The sequence below is a fragment of the Momordica charantia genome, assembly GCF_013281855.1.
Source record: "Momordica charantia cultivar OHB3-1 chromosome 7 unlocalized genomic scaffold, Mcharantia_2.0 BLBB01000007.1, whole genome shotgun sequence".
Classification (NCBI taxonomy): domain Eukaryota; kingdom Viridiplantae; phylum Streptophyta; class Magnoliopsida; order Cucurbitales; family Cucurbitaceae; genus Momordica; species Momordica charantia.
The window spans coordinates 16,020,610-16,042,069 of record NW_028275165.1 but is presented as its reverse complement, the minus strand read 5'-3'; the positions used below and the strand labels follow the sequence as shown (position 1 = coordinate 16,042,069).

Below are 21,460 nucleotides of genomic sequence, written 5' to 3'. Positions count from 1 at the left end.
TTTTTTTGGTATGAAACTGAGTGGATTTAACAAAAAAACATACATTAAAGTTGATTTTTCCCCCAAGAGAAAGTTCTTTAGATCACATGAGCATAGCTCAGTCCATGTACTCTTTTCTTCAAGATTGGAGATTCGATATTCATATCTCCAAATTGTTGTATAAAAAAAATTTTAAAAAAAAAATTAGAGAAAGTTCCTCATCATAAAGCCATAAATTTTCCTTTCCAACTTAGAGCAAAGGTTTATTTTCAGTGAAGGTTTTTGTTTTAAATAGTGTAATTTAATATATATATATATATATTAAGGCTGATCGAATCTCCACTCTCCAACATTATTAAGAAAAATAGGATTTTTTTTTTAAGTAAGAAATTTGAAAAGGGAAAAAAAAGGATCAAAATGTGTAATTAATATAATATAACAGATGAATGCATTATAAATTATAATTTATAGCTAATGCTCCTTCCTCTGGCTTTCCCAATATTCCTTTTCCCAAATTTCAACTTGCCTGAGGGCATTTAGTTTCTTCTCCTGAGACTCCTTGAGAACCGTCGGATCATGAGGCGGCAGATCGCACGGCTCTGAATCGCTGGGAGACATCTCCAACGAATCCTCCATGAATTTCTTGTGCAATCCGGCGACGGCGCCGGTCATCGTCTCCGGCCTCAACTCCACCGCGCCGGCGGGGACCACCGGCCGGAATTTCAGAAGCTTACTGTATTCGTTCAGAAGATGGAACATGTAATCATATACGAGTTCCATCTTTAGATTCTTTTGCAAGTAATTGCTTCCTTCTTCTCCTATTTCTTCTGCCTGTAAATTTTGTTGTAATTAATCTCAAGTTTTTACTCCGTTACCAAATGCGAACAAAAATAAATATAAGGGTCAAATACTCGTAAAAGTGAGCAGCAAATCATATATATCTTCAATCATACAAGTTATTGCCGACTATGTGATTATCTAACAGTTTGAGTACAATTGATATATAGTTGAGGTTCGATAAAAATATGAATTTTATAGATGGGGTTTGTGCCCGGATTAAATATTTTTCTAAATTCTTGGTTAGCAAAATGCAAGAGATTAAGAGTGTTCATATAAGCGGGGTTAATATACGTTTTTAAGATCCAACCCAATTGTTGCAGTTATAAATTTATTCAACTCAGACAATCCTTATTAAATAATGAATCTAACTCAACCCAACTATGAAATATTTTGATTGGGTTGGTTTAGACATTTCAGGCCCTCATTTAAAATATGTATGACAAAAAAAAAATAAAAGAAAATTTCAATATCTTAAATATTTATTTACATATTTTTTTAACATTTAATCACAACGTGAAAAATTACCCCTTTAAAATTTAAAATTTTATTTTAAACGTTGTTATAGAATAAATAATCCATAAAAAAGTATTGAATAAAATAAAATTAAAATAAATATATCCCATATAACCAAACTCGAATTGTTGGGGTTGAGTTCGGGTTGGTTTGGTTCAACCCAAACTTAATTTTTACGTAAACTCTTGAACCAACCAAATCTGTAAAAATTTGAACCCAACCTAATCCAAACAAATTTATAACCCAACTCAAATCATTGGGTTGGGTTCATCGATTCTTTCGAGTCAACGAGTTTTTAACATTCCTACGAAAATTGCTTTTTGATTTACCGGAAGCAAAGGAAGAATTACTAGCGAGTTATCCAACTAAGTATTCAGATATCAAATTTGGTTTATTTTAATTTTACCATTTATTCTAGTCAAAGTAAAAGGAGAGAGAAAGAGGGAGTACCTTATTAGTGTGATTGTTGCCCCATTGGACAGCAAACTTGAGGGAGGAGCATTTTGATTGGTCTGTGATGGGCCAAAAGTGCTCCAAAGGAACCATTCCCCTTATGAAGAAATCAAAATAGCGAGGCTTCACATAAAGCGTCACCGCGTCGCATGCCATTATGTACTTCTCGCTCACCGACCACGCCCATCCTTCTATGTATATCTTGTACCTATTCCCATTTACGTCTCGGATTTACAAGTTTAATCTATGAACTTTTCATTTCATGTTTAATAGATCTGCAAGTTTTAAAAATCTACAATAGGTTTTTGAGGGCCCGTTTGGTAACATTCCTATTTCTTTATTTTTAATGAAGAAAAATGTATTGCGTGGTTCCAACATCCAATAATTCAAGTGTGTTAAAACAATTTTTTATTTATATTTTGGAACAAATTAGAAATGTGAACAAGAATGAGAAACTTTCTAAAATGTTTAGATTTCTTAAGAAAATTGGAAACAAAAAACAAGAAATGAGAACGTTAACAAACCGGCTCTAAACTTTCAATTTCTGTCAGATTTGAAATTTTGAGACCCTATGAATTTTGTATCTTTTAAAACCATACGTAAAAAATTTATATTAAAAAAATGTCTAACATGACAAAGACCTATTAGACAAAACCCGAAAGTTTATCATATAATATTTGTAATTTAATGCCAAAAAAAAACAAATCATTTTAGTTATTGTTAATGATTTTTAGTAAATTATTTAATTGAAATTTGAGATTCACCTCTCTTTTGTTTATTTACTTGATAAATAGATGTCTCTTGTGAATAGATGTTTGACTTTTCAAATCAATGGATTTGAGTAGTTCTTGTTAAACAATTAATGAAAAGTTAATGGTAAGGAGTAAAATAAATTTTTTATTGTTTTTAATGTAAAGTTAAAGAACATAACGAAATAATTCAAAGTTAAGGGACTAAAATATAATATTTAAAAGTTGAATCCCTAGACTTTATGTAAAAAATGAATTACTAACCTGTGTGTACATTGATCTTCTAGATTCGATTGCTTGTATCCTGCTTTGGATTCCTTATCCCAATCCTTCAAAACAAAATCAATTTCTAATAACAATTTATATGTAAATTTTTTCAATTCAATTTTCTTTCTAAATCTAGCTCATTCAAAATTTTCTCTTTAATGTTTCAAATTTGTTAATTCCAACCCAAAACTTGTAATTTCAATAGAAATTTAAAATATAAAGTTTAAATACTACTTTTGTCCGTGCATTTTTTTAGTTTTCGTTTATTTTAATTACTTTCAAAACATCTATTTTAATTCTCGTGTATTTTCGAAACATCAATTTTGGTTGCTTTACTTACAAAAATAGACTCTTTTAGTCATTTCATTTTCATTTTTATCTCATTTCCTTTTTAACCCTAATTTTAGCATGATATTTTACTTACTAAATTTCTTGAAATGTAGTCATAAATTTGTAATAAATGATTAATTCAGTCCATGAACTTTCATTTAGTCCTTGTACTTTCAAATTTGTAAAAATTTGGTCCTCAAACTATAGTATGAAACAATTCAGTCCCAACAGTTTTAAATTTGTAATGATTTAGCCCCTATTGTGAAAGTTTTTGTTCAATTTCTTAGACATTTAGATTGATAAACCGACGAATGACCAAATGTGTTTATAAATAACAAAGACTAAATTGTTATAAGATAAAAATCGATACTTAATTTTGACAAAAGTTTTCACGGTAGGGATTGAATTGTTACAAAATTTAAACTATAGGGACTAAATTGTTACATACTAAAGTTCAGGGACTAAATTGTTACCAAGTTTTATAAGAACTAAATGGTTACAAACTAAAATTTAAGGACTAAATTCTTTAGCAAAAGTGTAGGGACCAAATATATTTTTTAACCAAAATTTTCAAATAGAGACCAAATTTTTCACTTTTAAAAAGTACAGATATCAAAAGAGATATTGTGAAAGTACAAACCTTAAAGATAAATAAAAGTTGAAAGTAAAGAGCATAAAATGAACCTTTTAAGAGTAGAAAGATCAAAAGATCGACTAAAATAGTATTTAATTTAATTTAATTTAATTTTTTTATAATTTCAGAGAGATGAAGAGTGAGAAAATTGACCTGAATATATAGGAGAGTGTCCCAATTTTGTTGATGAGTGAGATTGCATTTGAGAAGGTCTCTTCTATTGGGATCCACATGAGGGTTCCCTTTCCAATAAGCTAAGGGCACCCTGTCCTTCCATTTGCTTCTTTTGTTCCCTTCTTTTATGTCCTCCAACACCCTTCTCCAAGGCTTTATGTTTATTTCCGCCCTTCAAATTTCAATAAATTCAATTTTCACGATCGTCTATCTAATAGCTAATAGCTTCGTGAACTCTTAAAAAGTATATGATAAGTTCTTCAACTTTTAATTTTGTATCTAATAAGTCTCTGAACTTTTAATTGTGTGTCTAATAGATTCTTAACGTATAAGACATTTTTAAAAGTTCTTAAGGTACATTGTAAGAAAGAAAAAGATAGATTCAGAGCACAACAAGAACAAAGAGACTTTGCAATAAAAAACAGCAGAAACACAAACAAGAGGACAACAACAAATAAATCACGAACAACTAGGATAAAACCCAAACATAAATAAGAGAGCACCGAAGCTGGAAGATAGACGACTTAGTTATCAAAGTTCTGAGACTTACTAGGTACAAAATTGAAAATCCAAATACATCCAATAAATCTTGAGTTTAAAAACCTATTAGATATAACACTGAAAGCTAAGGCTCCATTTGATAATCATTTTGTTTTTTGTTTTATGTTTTTCAAAATTAAATTTTACACCCTACTTTACATCCATGTATTTCCTTGGAGCATCTCTATTTTCTAAATTTCGAAAACTGAAAAAAAAAGTAGTTTTCTTTAAATTTGACTAAGAATTTAAATATGTTTTAAAAAATTATGAAAAAAAAAACTAAAGAAACTGTGAACAAAGAAGCATAATTTTCAAAAACATAAAATTAAAAATTAAATAGTTATCGTTGGATTTATCAATCAATAATGTTGCTCCAACACTCAACCAACGAGCTACGATAGTACCAATCAAAAAGACGGACCGCCTAAGAAATATATTAGACACATTTTGAAATTCAAGATATACTAAACATCACCTTCAAATTTTAGAGACTAAACGTATCATTTCAAATTCTTGTTTTTGAAAATTTCAAATTTTATTTTTCTTAATAAAATATTTACTAAATGGAGATTTCATGATTTAATCATTATATATGTGGAAAGTAAATTAGTGGGAGAAAAAAAGAGAGAGAGTCGAATAATTACCATCCCCAGAAGGACCAATCAGGGAACACGATATCCAAACTGGACTCGTCCGAGCAGTAGCGGAACAGCGGAGGTGGGCCCCCGCGTTGACCTGAAAAGTCAGCAGATCGGACGACGGGGCGATCATCACAGTCAAACATCAGTTCAAGATCAGGCAATTTTCGAGGGTACCATCTGAGAAGCTGCAAAAATCCCCACATCGTGAACAGATCTCTGGTCTGGATTGACCCCCTGTATTTCTCCACGTACACCCGCCCGTCCAGGATCACTACCCGGAAATGGGCCGTTTTCCGGGCCCGCTCCACCATCTCCCTCGTGATCCCCGTCTCTCTCCACGGCCGTAGATCTTCGTGGATCCAACGGAAGTGGGGCGGGCACGTGGCGCTCCACGCACGGTCGGGATTCTGCCGGTGGTCCTCCGTGGAGTGGTTTGTGGATTGTGGAAATTTCCGTTTCCCCCTCCAAAACATTGGCTGCCGAAAACAACTCAATAATTATTATGAAAAAGAAAAATCCTAATAAATAATAATTAATAAAAAGATTATTGAACTAACTGCCTATTACGTCTATAATCTATGTATCTTCTTTTTTTTTTTTAATCATATCTCTATATTTTGAAAGTAATTTTAGACATTTACCTTCAGTGATGTAATCCGATAATTTTGTACTAATTTAAATTAGTACAACTTGAAAAAATAATAACCAAAAATCCATGTCAGTACTTTTATCTCTATTTAAGAAAATTATTATGTCAATATGAACCTCCTCCGATGTTATTGAACTTTAAAATAATAATAATAAAATTGGTAGATATGGGGTATATGATACGGATAAAATTGATATATATATAGTATATGACATATATTAACTTAAAGTCTTGACAAAAAAGAAAAATATATAGTTTTTAGATATAATTTTTAAATTTTGCACGACATTAGGGATGAATAAACACTCCTCAATCCAAAGGTAGGCTTAATTTTAAAAGTTACATATTACTTTGATATCATCTTATAGATAAGGTTGAGTGTATAGGTCGGGTAAATTTAATATAATTCAAAGACTTACCGTGTTGGTCGATGTGAAACGAACAAAGAGGCCAATAAAGAATAGGAAGAAGAAGAGAAACACCACGATCTTGAAGGTAGATTTTTTCTTTGGCGGTCGCCATCTCGAATCTTGAAGGGCAAAAGAAGAAGAATCGTTGCAAAAGATTTGGTGTAGATCACTCCTATCACTCCATCGTTTCATTTCTGATATATTCTTTGGAATAATCAGTTCTTGTTCATAATCTCAACTTGAAGATTCTAAGAGAGAGAGAGAGAGAGAGAGAGAGAGGAGTTTGTGTTTAATGAAAGAGTTGAAACGGAAGAGTAAAAATTTATTTGGGTGTGTGGGGTTTGGGTTTTACTTGTGATTAACGGCAAAATCAGGTTTTTTATTGGCCGTGGATTACTCCACTAAAATGCTTCGTTAAAGAATCAACTAAACGACAACGTTTTTGAAAGGTTAGAGATCAACCTCTTAGTCTCCCCATTGACTAATCAAAAGTCTTCTTTGCCTAACTCTCTAATACATATGTAGCCCTTCTTCCTTACGCTAAGTAGTCCCTCCCTTGCTTGGTTTGTTTTATTTTAGGCTAAAGTATTTAAATGCTCGTCGAGTTCGAGGTTAGTTTCAATTATATTCTTATCGATTTTTAAAGTTTTACTTCTACCATCCTTTTACTTCCTTTAAAATTTGATTAGGATATATGTTTCTGTGAATAATGTCATCGTTAAAATGAGTGACTCAAACTGTTGTACAGCTATGCTGACAATTATCCCGTTAATCAATAGGTAATCACGGATCTGTTGATGATGACTTCCCTTTTGATCTCACTCAAAACGTCTGATATCAATAGAGATAATTATCATTACCTGTATATTAGGGTTTGTTGGGACCTCTAGGGAATATTTTGGGGAGTGTTATTGTATCCAATTCTTAACAATATTAGTGAATTACCCACTGTGAGTGGAAGACTGGACGTAGCCCTTAGTGGAGAACCAGTATAATTATTCATGTCAGTTAATTTCCCAACAGTGTTGATTTTCTTCTTTCCTAATTAACGTGAGACTTTCTTTTATACTCCACCTAACACTATCTTTTATCCTTCAATATTTAACAAGTTTCAATTTAGCGTTAGAATTTGAGATACGATTTAAAGATTATACATCGCTCGTATATAAATTGAGAAAATATAAGATTAGAAGATTTAAAAAGAAATATTGCTTGGAAAACTTTTAGCAATCAAGAGCATACATATTAGACAATAAGAGAGTGAGCCATGTCCTTTTTTTCATAACTAAATAAAGAACCTAATTGAAATTTATGAACTAAAATAAAAAAATTCAAAACTTTAGATACTAAATTAGGATCCAATGTAAGCTTTAAGGAAGAACTAATGTAGAATCTTTCTTTAAAGAATAAATTGTTGGGTTTGTAAGATAATTGCAAACAAAGTCTCACATTGACTGAAAAATTGAATGATCATAGGTATGAGGTTTTTAGGTGAAACCAAAAGCAAAATCGTGAGGGCTATGTCTAAAGTGAACAATATCATACCATGATAGAGATATTCGAGGTACTTTAGGTACCGTTTTCGTTAACATAAATAACTCATTATAATTTCTTTATGTTTTAAAAATTATTTTTAACTGAATTTGTTAAGATATTATGGAAAATTATTTATGGTGGGGTGGAGTAATAAAAAAAATAACGGACATTATTAATTGTACCTCAAAACATAATTTAAAATTAAAAAAATATATAGTTTTAAAAATAAAATAATTATTGGATGTAAATTTTTTCTAACATTAATGTGCATTAATGAGATGGTTATGGAATTAAACAAAGTTCAGTGCTTCTAATTTCATTGACAAGGCAATCAATTTTGCCCATTGTCAGTATTTAAGAGATGGAAAAATAGAAGTCCCAAGACTCAAGTCTAAGTAGATCTACAATGTTTGACTTTTTTTTAGTACTTGAAGATTCGAATTCACAATTTTCTTATTGAAAATAACTGTTTTAACCAATTGAGTTAATGGTAAGTTAGTGTTTACTAATGTTCGACTTCAATAGTTAATGGCTTATATCTTCAAATTCCCTTCTAATCAAGGTTTTAAACATCAATGTCGATAAAGTCTCAATTTTGTGAAAATGTCAATGGTAAAGGTGGTCAATTCTAATCTCCACTACGTGTCGTACTAAAAAAATAATAATTATATTAATATTATATTGAAAATTGAAGAAATTAACAAAAACTCTTGTTACATAGTTATCGCATATATATTTTAACCTAACAAAAATATGTATGTTTTATATAATATTAATTAGAAAATTTATGGGAGTCAAGGGGCTAGAGTTAAACATCCCAAATTGTTTAGAAATTTTGAGGATTAAATTTCGTAAGATTAAAAGAATGTAACACTTCTTCTAAGGTAAATTGGTAAATTCTGGTGAAAACCTTTTCGTCACTCATATCCGTGAGTGTACGAACAAGTTTATGCATATCTTGATTAATTTCACGATACAACCATATTACCTTGTAACATAGATTATATTGCCAAGAAATATTACGAATTGTATCATAAATCTGGTTGGTCACACCTTTCCCCAAAGTAGCCAACTATTTTGCTTTCAAACCAACTTTCTTTCAATACAGGACAATATTAAATTACCAGTTTAGTCTTTTAACTTTTAGGATTATGTTTAATAGGTCTCTAAACTTTAAAAAGATATCTAATAGATATTTAAATTGGTCCTGTTTCTTGTTTTTTGTTTCCTCTTTTTTAATAAATAAAAACAAAACTACATTTTGTAACTATTCTTTCTTTGTTCTTTCTTTTTTCATTGAAAAAATATATAAAAATATATTCGGTAACCATTTATTATTGTTTTCTAAAATTTTAAATGAAAAGGAAGAAAAATATTTATATGAAAATTAGTTTTTTAAAATTAAACACTCAAATTTTTATACTAGTTATTTTTAATATTTATTATGCAGTTATAAATCAAGAATAATAAAACAATACTTTTACTTATGTCTCGAAAAAATCTGAAAACAGGAAACAAAAATAAGAAACTTGACTTTTCATTTCTAAAATTTTTATACAATTTGAAAGACAATTTTAAAAAACGAGAAATGAGAAAGAAAAAACACGTACAAATACTTATTTTTCTAAAAAATATAAAACGATAAATAAGAACGTCATCGAGCACTAAACTTTCAATTTTATGTCCCTAAACCTTAAAGATTGTCTAATAGGTTAAGCATCTATTGACGCCATTAAAATTAAAACATCAGGAATATAATAAATACAAAATTAAAAATACCTTTAATAAGTTTTAAAAAAAACTATTATGCAAAACACTAAGGGTTGATTTTCTTTCATTCGAGCATTACAACACAATAATGTGGTTGATTTTCTTGGAAAGTGAGCTACAAATTTTATTCTATACTTGGTTCAGAATGAAAATTTTAAACTTTCTCATTTCTACTTAATATACAGTATCTTTAAAGAAAAAAAAAAGAAAAAGAGTGTGTTTTTAAAACAATAATAAAAATAAAAACTTTCGTACTAAAATGTAATTGTAAATATAGTTTTTTGAAAAGAAAAAGGAAAAAAAAAAAAAATTTGAGATTCACTTTCTCATTTCTACTTAATATATAGTATTTTAAAGTAAAAAGAAAAAGATTGCATTTTTAAAACAATACTAAAAATAAAAATAAAAAACTTTGTTAATAAAATGTAATTGTAAATATAGGTTTTTGAAAAGAAAAAGGAAAAAAATTTGAGATTGTCTGAGCCCGGGTTCGAACCGGGGACCTCTAGTGTGTGAGACTAGTGTGATAACCAACTACACCACCCAGACAATTATATGATTATATTATTATATTCTAATATTGTAATATAAAATTACAATATTTTATCTCTCCTCCCAATTTTTCTCTCGCTCCTCCCTGAAAAACCTCTTTTTAAAGCATTTTTTTTCCTTTTTTTTTTTTCAAAAAGCTTAGTTATCTGGTTAAGTTTTGTCTATCTATCTTTAATTGAAATGATTAGTTATAACTTATACGAAAGAAATCAATTAGAAAAAGAATTTATATATAGATATATATTTATAAAACTCTAATGGCATAAAATGTGGTTGATTGGTATATAAAATATACACTCATTAAAAATGTTTTACATCTTTTCATAGCTTTTTGCTAACGATTTACAATATCTTTGTGGGAAATCAATTCATTTACATATCTTTTATAGGTACATATACAAGAAAATTAAATGCATTATTAATATTAAAAAATAGTAAGAATGTGTTTACAAGTGATTTTGGCATAGTCGAAGTCATTTATACCGTTGATTATGTTTGGAAAATTAAGAATTTAATTTAAAAAAAGCTTAAAATTACTTTAAATTGATTTTTAGACATTATTTGGATAGTGATTCTGAAAAATCAATCTCTTTTTTCAAAATCACTAATTTTACCATCACTCTCAAACGCACCAATCATACCCATGACATGAATCATCGAAAAAAATCTCAGACATCAAAAGATTGAGCCATCAAAAATATTATTTTTGAAAATAGGAATGTAAACCTTCACCCAAAAAAAAAAAAATTGAAAATCTATATGCATTTAAAAATAGATTGCCAGAAATTTACTTAATAAAGGTTACAAGTTGACATCAATTGAGGCAATATTAAGACAAAAGACTGAAATTCAAATCTAAATAAAATTAACCATTTGCTAAATATCATTATTAATTTAACCGCAAGCTTGCTTCATTGTACAACTACTAATGAAACCCTTTATTGTTCTAACCATTTGTGTTTGCTTTTGAAATACCTTAATTAGTGGACTTTTTGTTTGGGGCTCTTGTTCTTTATCATAGACCTTGAATTTTTTATTTTTCTTTTAACAAAATTGTAACTTAAAAATTAATTTAAATAATAATAATTAAATAAAAAATATATATAAACTAGCGGTGACTATGATTATAATAAATGAAATTACCGTTCTCCACATCCTGCCAGCTATACAGATATATTAATAATGAATATCAAAAAAGAGAGGGAAGAGAGAGAACTTCTATTTTTTTAAGTACACGTGGGGTTGAGATCAACTCACAGCATCCTGATTGGAGATATGTGCCAATTACCATTGAACTATACTCGTTTTGAGAAATTCTGTTACCACGATGTAATGATGCTAAAGGAGAACAAGATCATAAGAAGTGTCTTTACGAGTAGCGGAACCGTGTTTTACATAGTGATTTGTGGTCCTGTTAGGCTTCAGAGGTTGGAAGTAAAGAAGCAACAAGCTAGTATTTCAATGGCAAAACAAAAGCAAGGGTCTGCTCAAACTCAAACATGGAGGCAATTCATTCAGAAACATTCACCTCTCATCGTTTGGTGTGCCAATAAAATAGAAAGCAAACTAACACCCCTACATACCTTTTACTGACATTCAAAGGAGAACACCTTGTAGTTGATAGGTTTCGATGTCCAATTCCTGAAAGCTGGTTGTTCCTTGAAAACTCTAGACGTTAAATGATAATCTCGGGCTCCATCCTGCAAATGGATTGGATTGAAACGTCAAACGACTGTCGTAATTAAAAGAACTGGGTACAACATTTGGTGAAAGTGCAACCAAATTTACTACAATTTCAGGTATGTTGTAATTCAGAGACAAGGGAAATACAGTACTTTCATGTATAGGTCTTTGAAAATAAGAGCTTTTGAGATTAGTCATAAGACTCATAACTACGCTAGGGAAAAGAAGAAAAGTGAGAACCTGCTACTCTAATGTTGAATAATTTCATGAGCACTTCCTAGTTCTATGAGCAAGAATTTTCAGTCACTTTCCAATGGACAAGACGAGACACCCCGATGGGCTTGTTTGAGCACTCCCCCACATTTTACTCTACTTGAGCATTTTCATGTGCATCTTTGAAAATATAAAAGATGGCTATTTTTTTGTTTATTTTATCTTGGCAACACAAACTTCACTCAATTTCAGACCTTGGATACTGTATTAACTCCTTACAGTTGGCAAGAAAACAGACGAGAGGAAAATGGAGAAAATTAGTATGAGATGAACAGATGCATGTTGCACTCTGTAGTATGGAAAATCTACTATATAACATATTGAAAATTAATTTAATGCTTCAGTTGACAACACCAGACCTAGCAGAAGGTGAAACCTAAACAATTTCCATGTTAGATGCTTGGTCTGCAATGTAAACAACTTTAAATCCTCTCATAAAAAAAAAATTTAATTTTTATTGTGAATTACACAATTGTCCAAATTTTCAGCACATCTGTTGCTGAGAGTTTTTATTTATTTATTATCATTATTTATTTTCCGTTCTGTGACATCATGATGATGTAGAATAGAAAACGAAGAATCTCATCCTCTTTACACCAGAAAATCCCTTGACCTATAGATGTTCATCAAGTTTGGGATAGAACAACCACTAAACCCATAATGTTGTTTTGTCTAAAAATTTGTAATTGATTTTCCAGTCCAAGTAACCCCAAAGGATTTTGAACCGATAACCATTTTTGTTTGAATCCAACTTCTCAATTGAATTAAACCCTTGGGGTTGACGATAAAAAGAATCTAAATGCATTTTTATGATGGGCAACCCCTACAGATGAGATTTAATATCACTTCCCCCCCAAGGTTTAAGAGGTGTCCAGATTTAACAGAAATCAAATTTACCTTCAGTGTGCGATAGGAAATGTTGCTGGCAGGAAATTTAGTTGGGAATTCACTTTTAAGCGACCAGAATATTTCCAGCAATCGCTTCCTGTGAAATTAACATAATGCTGATGAGAAAAAGATAAATCACATCAACTATCTTGTCAAACAATGCTTAAAGTTATAATATTACTTGCATAAAGATGACTCGGAAGATGGATACTGTGCCCCTTTAGCAGAGGTTCCTTGCTTTCTTCCAGTAGTTCCAAGAATGACCTCATGCAGGCCAGACTTGTTCCAACAAATAGAATACCTGTCAGATAGCCAGAAAAAATATTTAACAATACGATTATAAGATCACTCTTGCACATACATACGATCATGTTGAGACATTACCCACAAGTTAGAGTGCTTAAAGCAGACTCCGAGTGTTGAAACTCCTTCGGTGGTATTGGAGCTGCGCAAAATAGTGGCTGCAAATCCACTTAACACAAAGAATTAAAATAGTCACAAATCATAAATTCATAATCCAGTCCTGCCATATTTTACCAAATATATCTGCTTTTATGTACCTGATTCACCTTAAAAGGAGTCATTAGCTCATCTGAAAACGGCTGTACTCGATCAAACACTGCTCTTTTCATGTGTTCCTCTAGGATACAACTTTTGGCACTATGAGGGGACAATCCAATTGTTATAGAGGAAAGATAAACAGGCTGAAGAAAGTACGAGAGAAGAGCTCCTGATATAAGAACGAGGGGCAACCATTTCAGTTATGTAAAAACATTTGTACAGTTACAAAGACAGGTATACAAGTACAAGTGTACAACCATAAAATAGAGTGCCTGAATAGCAATAAGCATAACAGTATTACAAAAATGCAAAACAAAAAAAACTTGTAAAAGGAAAGGCAAAAAAGAATATATTAGTTCAAATGCCCAAGTCAAAAATTATATATCCAAGCATGCTCAAATAACTCAAAAGATAAAAGCTACACAAAACACATGCTAAGGCTACAAGAGAAAGGTCATATTGCCATATTATAACTAAATATTACCCAGCCAAATTTGTTGCAGCATGCTATTAATAAGGTTAAACACAGCCACTATTATGGTTCTGTCACATGACGCACCTTGAACTCCAACGACATTCCACCGAGCTATCTTGTCTGAACAGCTAACTGACAATGTTGTATCACCACGACCAGGCTTCCTCTGAACCAAGCCTATGCATTGTGAATCATCCCCTGAAATTTGAATCCACTCGTACAATCTCCATGAATGAAGAAAAATTTTGATGTTAAAAGCTACATTCCGTTACCCTCTTAAACAGTTAAACATGAAGAAAAATCATTATTTTCCATTCGAGTCTTTGGTAGTGTATCCATACCCTTCTCAATCAAACATGGTGGTGCATCCTCTGTCCTAGGTTGGACATTTCTGGGAGTCGAAGAAGAAGCATCCCCGCATGGTAACTGAGATATGTATAGATGCAGTTTCCAGCCCTTTCTCATGACATATTTTCCTCCAGCGCCAGCCTCCTCATCTAATTCAAACAAAATGTTCTTTACATCATCACTCCTCGACCTTTTCATTCTGTGATGTTCACTGTCACAGTTGTTCTGAGACAGATGTTGAATCTGTGCGTAGAAGAACCTGGTGAGCAGAGGAGCATATTGGTCAAAACAAAAGTACAGAAACCAGAAGCAGAAGCGGAGAATGAAGTAGAACCTCATCAAAGCTCTCCGAGCAATTATTTCTGCATGCGAATCATTGACAATGTCGCCATTAGGGCTTAACTGCGAGCGACCGAGGCACTTCGTCCCCGTTCCTAACGCCACAACTTGTAAATCTAAATTAATCAAAACAGAGAACAATCAACAACGATGAACAATTTGTGTTCCATGATCTAGGGTTTTGAAGGGGAATTACCTCGTGGAGAAGGAGATGAAAGAAGAAAAGCAGCGATTACAGTGACTTCGCGACCCTGGGGCTTGCCTTTCTTGGGAAGAGTATTGTAGAGTGAGAATACTTTCTCCGATATCGCCTCTCCCCACAATGAAGAACAAGAAGAAGAACAGTCCGCCATTGTTTCTTTCTCACACTGTCACGCAACGGAAATCAAAAAGTTTCTTGTACTATAATGACTTAATGAAAGATTAGAAAAGAAAATGAAATATTTTATTTAATTTAAAAGAAGAAGGGTAATAAATGGGGTTTTTTTTAAATAATGTAATTTAAAAAATAAAAAACAAAAATAGGGTACTTTTCAACTAATTTCAAAAGTGGATAGCAAACTCGCATCCAATGTACGCGTATTCGGTAAACTCGTATGCAATACACACGAGTTGTGTGAATGTGGCTCCAACGACGCACAATTGGAGTCAGGTGTGTTGTAGAAAATTGTGTGTAATGTACACAAGTTCGGTCTTCACCCCACCCCTCTCCCACCTTGCATTTTCAAACCAAAAACTCTAATTCTCTCTCTCTTCCTCTCCTCTCTCAACTCAGTCGTCGTTGCACTACCATCCGTCGCCACCTCCACCAAATGTTGCGGGAGGTGATCCTATTCCTCCCTCCTTTTTATTTTTTATTTTTTAGTTAGATTTTGTTACGATTCCTACCCTTATAGTTCATTCAATCATCACATCAACTTCAATTCATCACCAAATTTATTACTACAACTATCACCTATTGAGGTAACACAACAACATATGAATGATATAATTCATCATTCATCATCACATATTGCTACGCCTCAACCTCGTCGTGAAGCTCACTCGAGAAGATGGTCATCATGTGGTACATGAGTTTTTATCGTATAAATCAACTTGTGTACGAAACTTTTATTGATTGATTCGAAATTAGTTTGTCATTTAAGTTAATTTTTATTATAATGTGGTGCATGAATTTAGTGTACTCAAGTTTTATTTATCAACTTGTGGTACATTAGTTCACAATTCAACTAGTGGCAAAATACTAAGAAAAAATTTCAAAATTTTTGCAAAAAAGAAAAATCAAGACAAAAAATTTATAGGAGAAAAAAAAAATATAAGATCTAATATTTAATGGTTCATCAATTAATGGTTTTAAAAGATCTAATATTTAAAGGTTTCTAAACTTTCAACTTTTTGTCTAATAAGTTAGTGGCTTATTTGACATTTTTTAAAATTAATAAATCTAATAGACATAAAATTGAATTTTGTGTTTAGTGGAATCATAAACTTTCATTGTTGTGTCTAATAGATTAGTGGTAAAAAATGTAGAATAGGTCAATGATTATTGGTACAAAATTGAAAGGCTATAGATCTATTAGGGTCCCTTTGATAACCATTTTAGTTTTTGGTTTTTAGTTTTTCTTGTTTTTAGATTTTGGGTTTTTGTTTTCCATATATGTTTGATAATCATTTTTAGTTTTTTGTTAGAGAAAATTTTATGTAGTGTAGAGATGACAATGGTGTGCGTGCGAGTGAGGATGCTCTCCCCCATCCTCTCGTGAAAATTTTTAGTCTCCGTCTCCACCTCGTTCTTGGGTCCGAGAGATGTTTCTCGAGAAAAATTATCGGTTTTATAATTGTTTTTAATTATTTTTATAATTTAAGTATAAAAAAGTGTAATAAATATATATTAATTATTTAAAAAATGGAATCGGGGACGGGAATGGGGTCGGGACATTCATTTCCTATTTTTGGAACCCGACCCTGTGAAAATTTTTGTCTTCCCCCTAATGTAGAGATATGAAAATACAAGTTTAGAGGGTTGTAAATAAACTTTCAGAAGATAAATCTTAGAGAGATAAATAAAAAAATTTAGAAAAAAAAAATAGTGAAAGAAAAGTTAAATAAAAAAAAAGAAAAAACTATAGAAAAAATAAATTGGAGAGGAAAATATATGTTAAAGAAAAAAAGAAGATAATAACAAGATTCAAAAATAATTTTTAGAGAAAATAAATAAATACAAAGACCAAATAAAAGTTACGATGAAAGAAAATTGAACAAGAAAATAAAATATAATTTTCAGAGCAAAAAATAGATGATGGAGAGAAACAAAAGTTATAAAAGATGAAATTTTAGAGAGAAAAAAGTTATGAAAAATATTAAATTTTTAGAGGGTATGTTAGGAAAAATATAGAGAATTTTGGAAAGACACAAATGATAATAAATATTCAAAATATGAAAATTTTAGAGATAGAAAAATAAAGTTTGCAGAGAGAAATTTAAAAATAAAAAAATTTTAGAGTGAGATAAATTTTTTAGAGATAAATATGAGAAAGAAAAAAAAAAGTTGAGTATTAAAAGAAAAAATCAAATTTTGAAAAACAAAAATCTATTTTTGAAAACTACTTTTTTTTAATTTGAAATTTACATAGAAATTTTAAAATGGTTTTGAAAAACAAAAATCAGAAAATTGAATCGGTTATCAAACAATTCTTTTTGAAAAACTAAAAACCAAAAATAAAAAACGAAATGGTTATCAAACGGACCCTTAAATACAAAATTAAAAGTTTAGACCTCACTTTTCCACGTTCTAAGACCTATTAGATACAAAATTAAAAGTTCATCAATTTGTTAGATACTTGATAAAATTCAATGGCTTATCAGATACAAATCTAATGGTTTGATTAAATTTGTAATTTAATATAATAAAACGAGTTAAATAGTTACCTTACCTAGGTCAAGAAGAAAGAAAGCAGGCGTATTTTTGGTTAGGTTGGTTTGAACCAAAAATTAACGCAATAAGCTCGAGATCAAAAAGAATTTGAAATCATTTCTCGACTTTCAAATAACAGTTATTGAAAACTTTCTTGTTGTCATTTGTGCCTAGGATAAAAAATATATCCATTTGAATATATAAGATAATAACTAGGAGTTAAATTGTTGTGTTTGTTTTATAGATTTTGCTCCAATTTTATTAAGAAATTTCAATTTAATTAAATATTTATGCAAGATAGTTAATTATTTAGTAAATAAACAATTAAAATTAATTTAGACATTAACCTTTTTCTCAAATCTCCAGAATTCATTTCCCAGCAATAATAATCCCATCTCCAAAATAACAACAACAATATTAATTACCTGAAAGAAAATGATCATGAAAAAAAACGTAAATTTTGTATATCCTTGTTAAAATCTATATCAAAACCTATGAAACAGAACTTGAAAATTAATCCAAATACACTCAGATAATTCGATTTAACCATCTCTTTAACCAAATTCAAAGCAAACTCAAGAATAGGGATGGCAACGGGGCCAGGCAGGGGGACCGATCCCCATCCCCACCCCATCCCCACCGGGGAACCCGATTAATCCCCAATTTGACCGGGGGTCACAGGAATCATGTCCCGCGCAGATATTTTTGCCATCCCTACTCAAGAATCATCTACAAAGTATTAAGAATCATCTACAAAAGTATTGATGCATCATCAAATCTATTCAAAAACCATAATTGCACAATAAAGAAAAATAACTACCAAAATCAATATTTCTTGAACAAGAAATACAAATTATAAGCCTCAAGTTTACATCTTGTAGGATTACCAAAAATGATCGCAGCATTACAGAATGAAAATTTAAAGAAAGTTTAACTATAGGTTGATCTGACCATCCGCACCTTTTCTAAACTTGCATTAATTTATGATCTCTTTCTCTTTTTGTTACTCGACAAACTTCCTTTGTTGAAGTCCCTAATATCACTTGTTGTCTCAGCTGTGTTCTGCTTTTTCAAACTCTTCCTCCCGCCGAATCCGAACTTGGAATCTCTGAAGTCTCTCTTCTTCTTCGGATTTTTCCCCTTTCCACCTCCTCCATGTCTTGTCTTCCCTCCCGAGCGGTCGCCTGGAGACACCCCTGGCCTCTTCTTACCGGACCTCTCAAATGTCTTTCCATCTTCAAAGGTTAAGTCCATCTCGCCCCCTTTATCGCCTCCAGCAAAGCCACTCTTTTGCCTCTGCTTCCTCCATTTCTTGACGGATTCAATCTCTTCTTTCTTCTGCTTAGCCCTCTCCTTTAGCTTCTGAGCTTGTATCTCTTTAGCTAACCTCTTCGCTTCTCTAGCCTTCCTTCTTTCGTCGGCCTCCTCCATCTTTCTCTGCTCGGCCAGCAGCCGACCCTTCACTTTCTCCATGTGAGTATCTGTCTTCACCATCTCAGCATAATAGTCTGCAGGTCTGAGAAACGGGAGTCCTAAAGATTGGAACTTCTCAAAGGCCATTCTTGCCCCCTGCAAAGCCTGTGTATAGAATGCAAGCTCTCTAGCTAGATCATCATTCACATCCACCTCTTTTTCTTGATCAATATCAAGAGATAACCTGTGTATCCATCCCGCATTTTCCGGCCAGCTAGTATCTCCAAGCTTATCGAGGAGACCGTCTGCATTATATATTGCATTCTTTGATGGTTCAGACAATTTCACATCTTCTTCTTCTTCTTCGGATTCAGATTCAAAATCAGAATCCTCACTATCAAGATCCTCATCTTCCATTGTATCCTCATCTAAGAAGGAATCAGCTTTATCTAATACACCCATTTAAAACCTATCGAAACAATGGCAATCAATAAGGTTAGACGTCTAAACTTGCTACATTGTATCCCAAAAATATGTGACGAAATCAACTCTATCAGGAAGGAGTTTTATACCAGTTGATACCAGAACTGTCACCCAGTAAAGAACAATTATATTAGCAACATTTGCAGGCTAGTAAAAAAAGATTAAGATTAATAATACGGACTATGGACCTCAATCAAAATTCAAACAAATGATTGTTAGGTTACTCTTTAGACAGAGGGAGACAATAGCATATAAATTAACAACACTCAATTGCTATGCTATTCAATGCCATACCAAAGGAGCAATTGCATTAGCAACATTTGCAGGCTACTGAAAAAGATTACGAATACGGACTAAGGACCTCAATCGAAATTCAAACAAATGCTTGTTAGGTTACTCTTTAAGCAGAGATAGACAATAGCATAGCAATTAACCACATTCAATTTTGATAATCTTTAAAGAGGGAGGGGGGGAAGCCATTACGATGCTGGAAATTTAAAATGTAAGAATTGAAACATTTGAGAGAGAGAGATCGTTTCATTCGAATCTAGTTCACTGAAAACTTGCTTGGCAAATCACAGGTGGAAAGCAATCCATTGGAGAAGTCAGAATGGCAAGAAGGTCCAGATAAAGCTATAGAGAACGAGAGAGAGAGAGATTACCGGTGAGTAATGAGTGAGAGAGAGAGTTCGTCGGCGGCGGCGGCGGCGGCCGCAGCTGCGTGGGATGAGAAGACGAAAGAGTGCGTGCGTGAGAGAAGAGTGCCCTAGAATGAAAACTCAAATAGTAAATTACAAGTTTTATGCGGAATTTTTAAAAAGTTTGTCTTAGGTTTTTTAATTTTAAAAAATATCTCATAGCTCAGGTGTTTGGTCTCTCGTTTTCAAAACGGAGAGTAGGATTTGTTAAGACAAACTCATCTTTGATTCATCGAGTTTGCTACAGTAAATATTATTTCATTCCAAATTTACTACAATAAATATTATTTCACTCCTCATGTTGCTACAGTAATTTATTTTGTACTCCCCAAATTGTTATAGTGTATATTCTGTCTTTATTCCCTCTTCTAAAATGTATTATTTTTTTAATTAAATATATCAAATAAATGAAGAAATTAATTAATTTTAATTTTAATTATAAAGAAGTAAATCAACTTAATTAAAATGATATGTAATAAAGTTTTTTTTTCCTATCATATCGTACCATTTTTATTTACTTTTTGTTATCACTATCACACTTGTAAAATACGTTATAATTTTGTATAATTATTTATTTTAATTTTATATCTTCTTTTTAACTTATGAAGTTAATAGTTTTTAAATAAGTATTATTTAAAAGGTTTTCGCTTGTAATAAAATGTAATGTTCAAATAAAAATAAGTGAAATTTAATACTAATGTTGATAATAACCAAGTAATCAATTTTTTTTAGAATAATTAAGTATCAAATTTACTTAAGATAGTAAATAGTGAAAAATTAAATAAATTGTTGATAACATTTTCTCTAGAGTAAAATTTATGTCTAATGAATTTGTATACTCTTGTTTAAACTTTGATAATTACTTCAAAAATATTTTCATAGATAATTGAATATTTATATTAAAAATTAATCATTGGAAAAAAAAATTGGATGCACAAATGTATTAAAAATATTTTACCTATCTTTAAAATAGTATACCTAAATTCATAAGAAAATTGATTTATTTAACCTGAAGTCGAATAATTTAAATGTAATTTAAATTATTTTAATTAAATAATTAGTTTATAAATTATATTTTTTTAAAAGAAAATTATAATTCATCCAATCGAATACAAGTTTAATAAAGCTAGTTTAACAAAATACAAAACACACACTTAACAAACCCAGACTTAATAAACAAACCATGGCAGCGAACCAAACACCCCCTCAAGGTTTAACAGGTTTAATAAATTTTCAATATTATAAATTTTAAGGTGTGTTTGAGAAATCATTTTTTTCATTGTCAAAATTACTTCATTTTATTGATCATATTTGACATATTTAAAAGTTGATTTTTAAAAAATTTAAA

At 31.0% G+C, this 21,460-nt stretch overlaps 3 protein-coding genes and 1 non-coding gene across 7 annotated transcripts; all 4 read right to left on the bottom strand.

Annotated features, from left to right (window-relative positions):
- Positions 1–313: 313 nt before the first annotated feature.
- Positions 314–6,508, bottom strand: LOC111023097 (uncharacterized). Its single transcript, XM_022300451.2, has 6 exons — positions 6,189–6,508; positions 5,124–5,596; positions 3,919–4,111; positions 2,799–2,863; positions 1,783–1,993; positions 314–810 (listed from the first exon to the last, which is right to left on the bottom strand). Exons 1-6 carry the CDS (start codon positions 6,369–6,371, stop codon positions 451–453), a joined length of 1,485 nt encoding a protein of 494 aa, XP_022156143.1. The 5' UTR covers positions 6,372–6,508; the 3' UTR covers positions 314–450.
- Positions 6,509–9,960: 3,452 nt separating this feature from the next.
- Positions 9,961–10,034, bottom strand: TRNAV-CAC (transfer RNA valine (anticodon CAC)). Its single transcript has one exon. It is a non-coding gene; the product is annotated as a tRNA-Val (tRNA).
- A 1,331-nt stretch (positions 10,035–11,365) lies between these two features.
- On the bottom strand, positions 11,366–15,013 carry LOC111023070 (denosine deaminases acting on tRNA). Of its 4 annotated transcripts, none has more exons than XM_022300409.2 (9): positions 14,801–15,013; positions 14,600–14,720; positions 14,259–14,524; positions 14,002–14,115; positions 13,442–13,611; positions 13,270–13,342; positions 13,063–13,182; positions 12,891–12,978; positions 11,366–11,737 (listed from the first exon to the last, which is right to left on the bottom strand). In XM_022300409.2, the coding sequence occupies exons 1-8, from the start codon at positions 14,955–14,957 to the stop codon at positions 12,893–12,895; spliced, it is 1,107 nt and encodes a 368-aa protein (XP_022156101.1). In that variant the 5' UTR covers positions 14,958–15,013; the 3' UTR covers positions 11,366–11,737; positions 12,891–12,892. The 4 variants fall into 4 exon arrangements, with proteins under 4 accessions (XP_022156101.1, XP_022156100.1, XP_022156099.1 ...); XM_022300408.2 differs by having other exon boundaries at positions 13,266–13,342; positions 14,600–14,699; positions 14,801–15,012; XM_022300407.2 differs by having other exon boundaries at positions 13,266–13,342; positions 13,451–13,611; positions 14,801–15,011.
- A 3,300-nt stretch (positions 15,014–18,313) lies between these two features.
- LOC111023109 (putative rRNA-processing protein EBP2 homolog) lies at positions 18,314–20,235 on the bottom strand. Its single transcript, XM_022300464.2, has 2 exons — positions 20,077–20,235; positions 18,314–19,400 (listed from the first exon to the last, which is right to left on the bottom strand). Exon 2 carries the CDS (start codon positions 19,391–19,393, stop codon positions 18,500–18,502), a length of 894 nt encoding a protein of 297 aa, XP_022156156.1. The 5' UTR covers positions 19,394–19,400; positions 20,077–20,235; the 3' UTR covers positions 18,314–18,499.
- Between the last annotated feature and the right edge of the window lie 1,225 nt (positions 20,236–21,460).